Source organism: Anoplopoma fimbria, chromosome 21 (genome assembly GCF_027596085.1).
Source record: "Anoplopoma fimbria isolate UVic2021 breed Golden Eagle Sablefish chromosome 21, Afim_UVic_2022, whole genome shotgun sequence".
Lineage (NCBI taxonomy): Eukaryota > Metazoa > Chordata > Actinopteri > Perciformes > Anoplopomatidae > Anoplopoma > Anoplopoma fimbria.
In genome coordinates, this window is record NC_072469.1 from 18,295,781 (window position 1) to 18,309,807 (window position 14,027).

The 14,027-nt window shown below is 40.4% G+C and overlaps 1 protein-coding gene across 1 annotated transcript in view; it reads left to right on the forward strand.

Annotated features, from left to right (window-relative positions):
* Positions 1–14,027, forward strand: part of ctnnd2a (catenin (cadherin-associated protein), delta 2a) — a 205,494-nt gene that overhangs the window by 128,150 nt on the left and 63,317 nt on the right. Inside the window, exons 12-13 of the mRNA XM_054622519.1 lie at positions 1,652–1,784; positions 10,951–11,164. Coding sequence (XP_054478494.1) covers positions 1,652–1,784; positions 10,951–11,164 — 347 coding nt within the window. The remainder of the gene's footprint in view (positions 1–1,651; positions 1,785–10,950; positions 11,165–14,027) is intronic.

Sequence of the window (14,027 nt, forward strand, 5' to 3'; positions counted from 1 at the left end):
CGTCCATGCTGGGGCTCGCTTTATCTTTGAGAGCCACGTTTACTCCCCGTGAACACTCGGCTTTTCACAGATGTTTCATAGGCCACATTTGCTTCATCTGACAGAGATGAGAGTTCGGTGTCGAGGCCTCATTTTCTGCTGCACAAACTTCAGCCGCACTCGCAATCCTCCGCCCCATCAATTCGAACTCGCCAATTGTCCCATATTTACAACATTTTCAACTTTGGGGAGGCTGAGCTAGGAGGCAAAATAAATCAACGTTTTTCCACTTTAGCTCCATGGGTGATTACAGTGAGCCGCATTTTGGCACACAACAGCCAGCGTGACGGCAGAAACAACAAAATCAATCCTCAAGCACCACAATCGATGGGAGCGGCAAAATTTCCAACATAGGTTTTCTTTCGGATCAGATCGAGAGTTGACAGTTTTCTGAAAGCATTGAGATAAAGAGAGAGAGAGAGAGTAGAAGGAGAGTGAGGAGGTTACAGAGATACAGCTCACAGAGGGGTTATTGGAGAAAATATTACAGTAGATTGCGTACACACAGTCGCCCACACTTTTCTCACACAGTCATAATTTTCTCATTTAGGGGACCGTAGCAAAACAATTATCAGCAGGGGATAATACAATAAAGGAGACCATTTCCTGGGTATTACCAAGGGACAAAACATTTATTTCACTTTGTCCAGTGTGCTCATAGGAGTGTAAACTTCTAATGGTAGAAAGTATAGAACATAACTCACACCACTCACACTGCAGACAGCAAGCAGGCAGCAGCAATGCTGCGCTGTGCAATTCTTCAAAACTTTTTGCATCTTTTCCTAAGTTTACTGAAAACCATTTCTGGACTTGTGTGGTAGCACTGAAATGATCTTAATATGTATTAACTTGCAGTGCGTTTCACTACATCAAGGTCATACAGATGGCTTTCAGATCGCCCTTCAACATGGTTATCTATAGAATCTTCTTTGTTAGCCAAGCACCATGTTCAAAACATTCTATAGTCATCACTGCAATTTGCAGTTCACTTGAAATCACATGCCAGTAAAACTATGCAGAAAATGCAGCTTTTTCATATTTAAAAAACACAATATGAAGCTGTATGAAATCACTATATATAGAATTGTCTGGCCCTAGAGTGGCAAGACTTTAAAACCCAGGCTCCCCTAAAGTTGTTTGTAAATACAATTTGAGCTTGATTTTCGTTCATTTATTTCTAAAAGTGTTCATGGATGCTGGCGTAATCGCCACATGCTCTCATTCCTCTGCCTGTGATAGGAAAAAATGACAATGTTTTGGCAAATTGGGCTTCCAGTGTGTGATTTGCATCGTTTTTGTCCCACTGTTTGCTTAACTTACAAAGCTCTCTCCCATAAGAGGAGAGCTCTTTGGTTAAAAATGACACAAAGTGGATTTTTACATTTCAATCTCTCTCCTTCATTCCCCGCCGTTTTATCTATATGTCTGCCTTCCTCTGTGTACACTGAGTAATCATGTAAGTGAGCGTGTGAATATGTGTAGCTCTGGGCATGTTGGGGAAAGAAGTCTGTGATATTATTGGACTACTTTCAGGTAATCTCCTGTGTTTTGGTGAGATGCTTTGTTAAAGTGCTGCAGGAATCAAAGTGTCTCTGTCTGTCTGATTCTGCAGAGAGTTCGGGTGGAGAGATCCAGAGCTGCCAGAGGTGATCCAGATGTTACAGCATCAGTTCCCATCGGTGCAGTCCAATGCTGCAGCCTACCTACAGCATCTCTGCTTCGGAGACAACAAGATCAAAGCCGAGGTTTGTATCTGTGTGTGTGTTGTATTTGATTCAGATCAGTGTAGTAGAGAAGGGAATGATTGTTACTTTGATGATAAAAGCCATAAAAAGTGAATACCTTCTTCTGAGTTGCAGTCGTAACAGCTCAGGCTGTTTTGCATTTTCCTGCAGAGGCTTTCAAGAAATACTGCTTTAACTAACCAGTTTCACACTGATGGTTGGCATGATAAAGCTTGCTGCAATCTCCGTCCCTAAGCTGTGCCTTTTATTGAGTCGTATCTTTGGAGGCAGTAAAGTTCAATTAGCCCCAAAGTCACAAGTTTGTCTCTCAAAAGCAATTTTGGAGGGAAGTCCCTTTGGAACAAACCCTTTAATAAGGCTAGAGGTTCTCTAAAACACTGGCAGTGAGACATGCAGATGCACTAACATCAAAATTCACAGATACACAATCTCTTTACTTTTTCTCTTTCTTCGAATGCCCCTCAACCCACCCTGCTTTACCTTAAGAATCAATATACCCAAATTTACTTTTTTATAGTTTTTCTTTCTGAAAATTAATTTTCCATCAATAGCTGCTTCTGCAACCTAAGTGTGATGCCACATTGTTAAAATGCTAATTGACACCCATATGCAAAAGGAACAAACACCAACAGGATGTGAACACCTACGCTAGGCATACAAAGCTAAAACACAATCCTAAAAGCTCTAAATGCATGCTGGACAAAAAAGGAAAACAAAATTTAAAATGAATATAAACTATCTGCAAATTAGGCAATTAAACACGTAGATACAGCTAATATTCATTCACACCAACCCACCCTCGCAAACAAAGATACACACATATATAAATACAAAAATGCAATCACACTTACATGCAAAAACATCAAACTCCATTCCCACCCACTCATCCACTCTGAAAGAAATCTAAGTGTACGTGTCTTTTGTAATGGGTGTAATTATTGCTTGAATGGAGGTATCCAACAATGGAGAAAATAGCAACTGTGTATTGACAGTGGATGCTTTGGCCTGCCACCGTTAGTCTGTTTGATTGTCTTGTTCAAGGCCCAAGGCGCTGCTAAACACTATTTACACAAATTAAATCTGGAATGGATATCAACCAGCCAAAATTGACGCTTCGCATAACATCAAATAAAAGCAGGCTGTCACACAAATATATCTACATGCACACATTGCCACATGTGTATACAATGACAAAATGCAGCATGCACACTCTCATGGAACTAGACAAAGAACTGTGCCCTCTACCATAATTCTTAAATAGTTTTTAATGAAAAATGAACTTGACAGACGATCCCTAATCCAGATACAGGATATTAGTTTGGTTAAAGATTATTTTGTTGGAATGAAGCAAGATATTGTGCTTTTATACTGTGATGAGAGAAATTAATTTGTTTTGTTATGATAAATAAGAACATCATTTATTTTAAAGCCCTATTAGCCAGAGAACAAAGCAATAATCATTTACTGTTACCAATAGTGTTTGCTTTTGTATTTTCTCCATTATGATAGTGCATCTCTTCATAGAGTTTAGTATTGACATTATTCTTGACACATTTGAGAGTGAAAACCATTCTTCTGCATTCTTTATTTTATTCTTTGTGTTAAAAAACTCAATGCCTTTAATCGTATTATGTTTGATCACCTGAAGAGGCCGTGATGCAGATGTGTGTATGTACTGTAGAGCCACCACAATAATGATGGAGCACAGTTGGGAGCATCTTGAGTCTCATTGACGTCTTTTTTTCTGAGAACTTCTTTATATCTTGCAGTATTCATTCAATTTCAACAAAGATATATTACAAATAAAGTTCCAGAACAGAATAAAGATTTCATGGCCTTCATAAGAGATTCTGTGAATGGTCTATTAATGTTTACTCAACTTGTGAACCTCTTACATATCTTGGAGGATCTTCAAGGTTGTGACAGAGCTTGTTCTTGTCTTTTCAACAAGTTTCAGAGTAAATGTCTTTGTTCTGTTACAAAGGCTACAATACATATGCAGGGACATTAAGTTAGGAAAATTCCATTATTATGTTCAAATTGTTGACTTTGACTTTGACTTTCTTTTCTACATGCAGGGAAATAAATGATGTATTATAAATTCTGAGAGGCAAAGTTATTTGAGTAGAAGTGGGACTTGACTTTATGGCGTCAGTCATAATTATTTATTTTCTTCATCCACCCATCGACTTCTAAGTCCAAGCCCTCGCTGTTAGCAAGAATTTAAAGTTGAGACTAGACAGACATTTAAATGACAACAGTCTGAATCCCACTACCCGCCAGCAGGTTTGAAAGGAATGTTTTTGTTTTTTTTAAATATCACCTAAAATATACTCTTTATCATAGCAAGAAACTTTTAAAAATAGAATTACTGGATTTTCCAATTTACAATAGGTCTCGGAAATCTGAGCAAAAAGAAAAGATACTTTTTCAACATTACTTAATTCTACATTACTCAATTTAATTTTCCCCAATAATAAATTGTTTGTACTAGCCGGATCTTGTAAACAGCATTACATTTTGTGCAACTGGGTAGCCATGAATGACTCTTTTGCGAAATCTGCAGTCATGTGACAAAAATTCAGTGAAACCTTTCCTGAAATGCAAGCCGTTTACATGGAACTGGGAAGATAGGACAAGAAGTAGTTTGTAAAATGGAAATACTTCACTTCAAGCATGTAGGGCCTACAAAATATTGGCATCACAATTTGGCACTGGGTAAAATGTTCTATGTATAGATTGCTTTTTTCTATTTGTGTTACATTTATTGTAAAGATTTATTTATTTATTATGTTTTTTTTATTTGTGTGTGTGTTCAAATAAGCTTGCCTGTTTTAAAAATAACCTTCGACAGCAGTAGTTGAATATGCATGTCATTGGCAGCTCTATTACCCAGGGATTTATTTCAAAGCAGATGTCACAGAAGATTATATAATAAAAGGACAGTTAATGCATTTAGATTTCCTACAGCACAGTTGATGTTTCCTGAAAGGGCAAGGAGATCCTCTGTACCTGGGACTGCTTTTCCTCTTAGGGGTCACATGTTGCAGGTTTGTTCTTGCAGCGCCACTGCTCCCTGTTGTTTGAGTTTCACAGGTGTGTCTTGTCTTGCGTTTGTTCCCGCTTAACACAAATACAATACACAATTTTTGATGGTTAATCGTACATTTTTATATTCATTATTTATCCACCGATGCTTTTCATTACAAAGCTAGCGATGCCATTCACAAATTCGAGACCTACTCTTACAAATAATTACCATCAAATTAAAATCAAACGATGTTCATTTTTTGTGGCAGGTCATTTAAGCCCCTAATTGACAATGTGAAATGACGTAGGTCAAAGCACTCCCTATATTTTATTATATTGAATAGTCACATGAAGATTTTTCTTTCTGCTAATTGAATATTTTCAAGTGGCTCGTTACTTTCATAAAATGACAAACCAATAAAAGCCTATAACAGTTTTGATAATCTATTATTTAATGCTATTTTTAAAACAAGCACTTTGTCCTTGAATTGGCAAGGAAGGATTGTTACATAGGATTGTTTGTATGTGAGATCGGCCATCTCACTTACAGTAACTTGTTATAAGCACTTGAGACTAAAAACTTCTCTCCTATTTTCAGTTAGCCAGATAGACACAGATGGCAGGGGACATGCTGAGCAGCTAGACACAGCCACAACATGGCTGCTATTTGTCGCTAAAGAGACACTCTGTAGGGACAAAGAGAGGGGGAGAAACAGAGGTGGTAGGGAGGAAAAGGAAAGAAAAAACAAGAAAATACAGCTTTCTGTTACAAGACTGCAGTCTGTGAATTTCTGTCTCTGGATGTTTCATGTTGGTGTGTGAGAGTGCATGTGTGTTTGGGTGTGTCAGTTTGTGAGAACATGTTAGTTCATTTAAGGTCATGCATTTATGTTGAGTGCCTTCACATAAGCCTGTATCCAATCAGATGCACATTGAGAGAAAGATTGTGAGTGTGGCAGGGCAGATGGAGGTCTTGCCTCAGCTCAGATTACAGTTGACCACAGAGGCAGTTGGGCAAATTCATTTTCAGCATCCTTTATAGTTGCTCCACACACACACACACACGTACTCAGGTGCACAGTTTGCAAACTGTCACCTATTCTTCGAACACACGGTACATACATACTCCCAAGCCTATTGACATGTCAGCTCATGCATCCCCTTTAGCTACACCATCACACAAGCACACACATGCACACACACACACGCACACGCACACACACACACACACACACACACACACACACACACACACACACACACACACACACACACACACACACACACACACACACCGTGTCAGACTAAAGTTCAGGCACATCAGTAATTCATTTTGTGTAGCAGCCTTGTCGATATCCATTTATCCAACAGAGCGGTTGAGGGGAGAGGAACGTGCCCCCTGACTCAGTGTCACACCCCCAACCCCACACTCTCTCTCCTACACCTATCCATTTTGTTGAGTTCACACCTGATTTATTACTGTCTGCCTCTACCACTTGATTCTGTTATCAGTTATCTTAATTTCTCCTCCTCCCACCGTTTCTGAATACGAAATGTTTTCTTTTTTTTTTTTTTTTACAGCAGACTTGCTTGATTATACAATACAGTGTAAATACAGGGTTATTTCCAGAGACCGGATCAGATTCTATCGTGGTTAGAATTGCTGTATATTCTCAGCATTTTACAGTTTGTTGTTAGAGACAACTGATGACTTAAAGTCAACATGGTGAAAGAAATCTTGTTTTCGATATTTTAGTCCGTGAACTGTGCAAACTTTAAACTGTGAATGTCTGACATCAGCATGAAAGATGAGAGAGACACAGCGAATGAGCCATGGCAAATACTGTAATAATATCGCATGCTTCTTTCCCTCTTTGCACAGTGCATGCTGTGTATGCGATTTTCCACTCTGATCACTGTGTAAAATAGTGTGTGTGTGTGTGTGTGTGTGTGTGTGTGTGTGTGTGTGTGTGTGTGTGTGTGTGTGTGTGTGTGTGTGTGTGTGTGTGTGTGTGTGTGTGTGTGTGTGTGTAATAGCAAGGTTTATTTATAATCCCTGTGTCAATTTGTTACCACTGGCAACAATATCCAGAGTAGTTCATCAATGACTACTTTAATTCAAAATACCTTTTTGTATGTTTTTACATAAATAGCCATATCACTCGAAGATAAAAGGCTCTTCCATCCATGAAGTTGTTTTCTTGTCACTTAAGCAAGACATTAAATGTATCCCTTGCCTCTGGGTTCTCCTAACCTGCAGGTAAACCTTTAGAGAATGCCCCTTGTTTGTTCTCTTTGGTTTCGTGATCTGGAGCCCTGAGAGTTTTTGGATGATTTGTAAAATTACTAATCCATCATTTTTCTCAGCAACACTTCCTGTCACCGCCAATAATCGGGTTTCAAAAGGACCCTTAGAAAAGGGACTACATCTGAATTAATACTCATATGTTAGTATGAAACTACTGGGGACCACCCACCTACCAACACACATGCATGCACACTCACACACTGAGATTATTAAACACTTTTCCTGTCCCCTGCTGCCAAGAGTAGTGGTTTTTATTTTCTCTGTTGCCATTCTCTTCAAACAACAGAGTAGAGCCTCTGGTGTATTTGTCAAGGTAAGTTTTCACAGTTAGGAATCTTACTGTTGATACTGCTGCAAAATTAGCTGTGTCCCGGCCTCACAACAATATTGGGTAGCCATGGTTTAATGCCATGTTTGGCCCAGTTTAGAAGGCTCCAGAGGGAAATGTTAGCCTAGGGCCAGGAACTTAATTAGCCGAAGGTTAAAAGGCTCTAAAATTCAGTTAGCCTGAGGCTAAATTTCAGGTAAAAACAAAATCTCTTGCATGTGTGTATGCCTGCATGAGGTTGAAAGGTGAGACATATCAGTACCCTGTGTTCTCACTCACAACATGCAAGCAGTAAACTATCCGGGCTGTGCTGCTGATTATTGTTGACGCTCCATATGTGATGACTGGAACACGCTTTTAAGGCTTCACATGCCACCAATCCAGGTATGTGTCACCCCTTTGTCCCGCTGCCAGCTTTTTTCGGCACCAGCACCTCTGATTCCCACAATCCCAGCTGTCACCGCTGCTAACTGTTGCCACGGCAATGCTGTCACTATGGGTTACCAATAGCCGTGGCCGTCGCGGAACAGCAGGAGACAAAGACAAATCAATCTGCGCTTCTAATCTTCTTTACATGGAATAGAGGGACAGGCGCAGAGGTATTGGCAAGCCTTATAGGTGGCTCAGAGGCAATACAAAGTAAAAGCGCTATGGCTTTTATGGAATAACAGATTAACTGTGACACAGGCATTAAGAGGAGAGGGAAGAGGAGCAGAGATCAGTACGGGGAGAAGGGAAGAGGAGCAGAGATCAGTACGGGGAGAAGGGAAGAGGAGCAGAGATCAGTACGGGGAGAAGGGAAGGGGAGCAGAGGGAGGAGGGGAGGAGCAGAGGTGAGGACTGGAGGGCATAAGAGGGACAACAAATCAGGTTGAGGAAATTGTGTGGCCAGTGGTGCAAGGTTAGTTTGCCATTCATTGCATCCCTTAATCCATTTTAATTGAAAAGATAAGCAAAGCATTTTGCTCGATAAACTCCTGCTGTGTCATCAAACGCCTCCATCCTCTCCCTGCCCTCCATCCTCTCCCTGCCCTCCATCACTTTCTTGTGCTTTCTTTCCCTCCGTTCACAGTCATTCTCCTCTCCTCACCTGGCCCACATTTATCATTTGTTTTCACTATGAATAAATCAAAGTTAAATTGCACTTTTAAACACTCATTCAGATGTGTGTGTTTTTTGTAGTTTTTCCTTTGTTTCTTGGCCTACCCATGCCAGATGTGTGAGGTATCCACAGGAGACAAAACAATGAGTGCCAGGGATAATCACAGGAAAGTCTACTCATTGCACTTCACTGTCCCTGTCAACATGTCTACATGGTATACTCCAACCATCTGCTACTTCACGATGAAACAGACTCTAAGAATCATTTTCTAGTACATGTGCTTGATGTCCCACGTCTGGGGGAGAACATGCAGAAAAATATGAGGGTTTCAAGAAAGCCTGATTATGCAGTCAACTGTGAAAAACTTTTTTTTCCCAGTTATCTGGATGAGTAACTCTGCCTGTTGCTGTACTCCGGAGATTTAATAAAAGTGAAAGCGTGAAAGACAGGCTTTCTTTCTCCCTCTTCCTCAAACACACACACACACACACACACACACACACACACACACACACACACACACACACACACTAGTTGCTCTGTCCATGTTCATAATGGTCTCCTGATGATCACAGCAGCCTGTTTCTGGTGATTAGTACTACACCCCTGTCGATTGGACTAAACACGGCTTGCTGTAAGCTCTTTGGCCCCCTAAGGCCGACGAAGATCCCTGCAGTGGAGAAGCATCGGGGAGGCTTTAAAAGCACCGGCATAGGGAGAAGGCAATGCGTGTATTGCCATGGTTGGAAGGCATAATGTGTAACACCCCAGTGCCCTCATTGTGATCCCCACTGGGCTAACAGCCCTGACGGTCTTGTTTCACAGAATCAGGATATAATCATAAATTTGCACTGATTGGCTTGTTTGTTTCTCTCTCTTTGTGTCTGTGCCTTTGTGTGCATTTACATAGAAAATTCAGCAATACATAGAATACAAAGCAAAGAGGTGTGACATGAGCCACTTGTTGATATACCTTAAATATGATTTTGCTGTACCTGCTTCTTGGTGACAAGCCTAGAAAAGTGATATAGGCTTGTTGTAATGTGTTTGGGAATTATTACCAGTTATTATTACCAGAGTATTTGAGTATTGGTACCAGTATTTTGAGTTTTAAACCTGCTACTTTATAGCTTGATAAACACACAGAATTGCCATTTAATTCCACCTCACTCATTCATATTTGAATCACTGAAAAAATCTGAGATGCAGACGTCTAGAAGCAGGCTTCTAAGTTTACTACCTGTACTAATTGGAACCTTTTACAAAGCCTTTTTAAGTCCAGTGTATCATAATTCTTGATGATATGTTAAAATTACAAAGTCAAATAATGGTTTGCGATTTTACCTTCAAAAAATTATTTAAAATGCCGTCGGTATTGCTAAAAGAGTAGAGGATGAAACGATGCTATGAAATGTGTTGAACTTTAGGATGTTTGTAACTAGCCAATTTCTATATATATATTCACAGTTTATGCATCTGTGAGTGCGATCTTAGTCTAAAACTGTGATTTAAAACTATGAACAACCTTGTAAACCTTGTAAAAATGGCATTCAGTTAAAAGATGCAGAATCGGTGTCTGCATTACAAAGTACAGTATTTTCTTTTTGTATTCTTATACATACAAAGTTTCCCCATTCTCTAGGTCTTTTGACTTATGAAAGTTTTCAGGGGTAAGGACTAAAAATGTCTCTTTGGTATTATAAAGAAACTCCTGGTTTCTACAACAATCTATCACTATTTCAAGTTTAGCTTTTATACTTTTGGTTTTATAATTTTGTGGTTTCAGCCACAAAAATGTTATCAATCACACCCATCGTTCATAGTGCATGTGAAAAATATTACAACATTGTTATATAAATCAATTTAATCTTAGCTCTCTATTTAAAGAATCAGTTGTGCCTCCGAACTATTTTCCTGCAGGAGCCAAAAGTTTCTGTAGTAATGTGTATAGGCATACGCTTTGAAGAAACAGACATGTAGAAATGGGAATTGTTGAGAAGCAGGATAAGGGACAGATAGTACAGCAGAGAGACACGCAGAAGACAAGAAAAAATTATTGCGCTATGTTTTTTTAGATTATAAGCAAAGCTGGTGTCACAGCTCTTTTCCTTCCATCACCAGTGTAATTAAGTGTCATTTTGTGAAAGCACAGTCATTAGCTGTGTCTTGGTATCTTTAATTAGTACACACTGGGTTGTTAATCTTATTGGCAGGAATGACAGTTACTATGGGCCACACACACACATACTGTACACACACAAGTGCCTGCATAGACAACTGTTGAACATATTTCTGGTGGCAGAGTGATTCTATGATGTATTTTTTCATTGCTATACATAATTAATTTAAGTAAAGCCCACATGCTTTTTTTCAATGAAACGGTTTCTTTCATCTTCAGATTCGCAGGCAGGGAGGCATCCAGCTACTGGTCGACCTACTGGACCACAGGATGAGTGAGGTTCACCGTAGCGCCTGTGGAGCCCTGAGGAACCTGGTGTACGGCAAGGCCAACGATGAGAACAAAGTGGCCCTGAAGAACTGCGGTGGGATTCCTGCCTTGGTCCGCCTGCTGAGGAAGACTGGAGATGTGGAAATCAGAGAGCTGGTCACAGGTACTGTAGCTGTGGCTAAACTTACACCTCACCAGCCTTGCATGTATATATTTAAATATATATCATGGTGTAGCTGCAGTTATTCTCCAGCCAGCTCCTATGGCCTGAGGAGAGGTTATAATGGTGTGTGTGTGTGTGTATGTGTGCGTGTGGATGGAATTTGCTATGTGGAGTTGCGAGAATCACTAAAGCTGCTGTATGCACTCACTATTCTGAAATATCTGTGTCATTCTATGTACCTACATTGCAAGAATATTTGCTGATTATTGATGAACACTTAACACTTGAACAAACAAACAGGAGGCATGCACACTTTCCTACCAACAAACACACACTTTGAATTACTTGTTAGCCTCATTGTATTTCATTTGGACTTGACAGCCAGTAGTTGTTTTAGCCGAGTGAATTCACGTCATTGAGCATTCATACATTAAACTTTCAGTGAGAGAAAAAATTCTCCACAGAATGTTCCTATTCACAATGCAGGAACCAAGGTTGTTCGTCTTCAGCTCCTTCAGATGCCAAACTATTTAACATCCCACCTGAATGATACTTAATATTCAATCACAGTTCCCCTCAGCAGATTAATAGGACTCTAAGGCATAACTTCTGGAAAGAATGCAGGGGAAGCAGCGAGCGAGCCAACGATTTATTTTAAACACAATTTCTCTTGAGAAGTCTTTGTTCTGTGTCCTCTCTTTTCTACTGTTTGAGTTGTTATTCAATTAAAGTTTGTCTCTTTGCTTTTTTTTTCGTTACGTGGGTGCCTGCATACAATCCAAAAAATGTGTGTGTAGCATTTAAGTCCCTACTAGCAAGTGTGGGGGTTTACAATCACTGGTCAATCTTGTATTAACCTGGAAGGCATGAGCAGAACAAGTTAGCCAGTGCACTGGAGACACACACTTACAGCAATGCACACACCCACACACAGAAACTTAGAGACGCTTAAGCACATACACACAGTCATGCAACCACACTCAGATGTGCAGCATTTATTGTGGAGAGGCACACAAATATCTGTGTAGGCAAAAGATGTATGGATTAAATTTGAACACCCACCTAAGCAAACAGACATTACACGACCTGCTATAATTTGATCTCCATTTCTCCCCGTAATATTTTGCAATATGCTCCCACTAAGAATTTAATATTCTACTAGAGGCACTTTAGTGCTGCAGCAAACACTAACACAAGCACCGCATCCCTCTCTGCTGAACGCGGACTCACAGATGCTCACACTCACACACATACACCACCTCAAGCATATGTGTAATCCAAATGTGCAGCTACAGTTATTTCCCAGCATGACATTGGTTCTACAGCCTCAGGACAGGTAATAATGATGAACTGCAGCGTGTGCATGTGTGTGCGTGTGGATCGTGTTTGGGCACATGTGTCGTGTGATTCATTCTAAAGGTTTAAAACCTGCGTAACTTATGGCATAAAGCAAGGAATAATGAGTGTCTCAGAGTGGTCATATAACTCTATGATAAGAGTTAGCCTTGATTTAAATGAAGTGGGTGAGCTGTGACCTGTGATAGGTGGGGATGCTAGCAGCCCAGCAGGTGTTCCACTGAGCACCTGGTACGATAAGAGCATGTCTACCATGACGGAACAGAACAAACGTCCACCTATGTCCTTATGTCGTTCCCTCTCCCCTTCACACCCTCCTGCTCTCACTTTTATCCGTGTGCGTGCTGGCCTTCTACGCTGTTCAGTGTCATGCATCACATTGAACCGGGACTGTTTGTATCTGCACTTGGATCACTATTGTTTCTTGCTCTTTGCTCAGACAAAAGCCCACACTTTGTTGCACCAGGTTAGTCCTGAGATAAGAAGGCTCGTGCACGAGGATTGGACATTCCAAAAGATAAAGTACAATCACGCTCATTCACTCAGGGACACAGAGACATAGAATCAAACCAACACACAGGAACACACAAAATCACATATACACACAAAGGATACTGAGATGAAGTCAGTGGGGCCCCCTCATGTTTAATTTGACTTCTGACCCTATTTTATCTCAGCGGGATGAAGCTCATCTTCAAAAACACACACACACACTCACACACACACACACACACACACACACGCTCAAACATCCATCCCTAGACATATCCTCATGGGTCTCTCGCTCTCTTGAGGAGAAGGGGGACCCGGCGGATCACAACGATGACAGCCAGCAAGACAGCTAGGGGTTCTGTCTCCCTCTTTACAGACACCTCAAATACTGATTAAGGCCCACTGGAAAATGGTGGAAACAAAAAGAATTTGACAATGTAGGAGAGGAGGGATGAAAGGAGGTGATTATGTTTCTAGAACTTTTCATTTTTATTGACACCGCTATAAAATGGTGGACGGAGGCAGGAAATACAGCTTGAATTGGAAGGACAAATAGAGACATGCAGGTTGGTGGGGGTGTAAGAAATGGGAAGGATATAAGGAAGTTAGCTATTCATTTCCAAGACAAATTATTGATAATGTAGATGGTGAAATACGATTGGAAGAAAGAGGGGAAGGAAGTGACAGAAAAGGAGGTAAAAATGAACCACAAATTTGATGGACATGGTGGTTACAAATTAAAAAAAGATTGGAGGGGGACCGACTAAACAAAGGGAATTAAAAAAGAAATTAGAAGTTGTATTTTTATTCCAGATAAAGAAGGCAGTGACAGCAGTCACCAGACTTCATCTACAGAGACGCTCTGGCACCTTGAAGAATACCACCACAGCACTGGAGAGACTAAGAGATTAAAAGCACAGCTTGAAGATGGAGTGTGCGTGTGTTTATATGCGGTCTGTAAGCAGTTTAGCAAATGAATAAATTGCACCGCAAGTCATACTGCATCACATTCTGA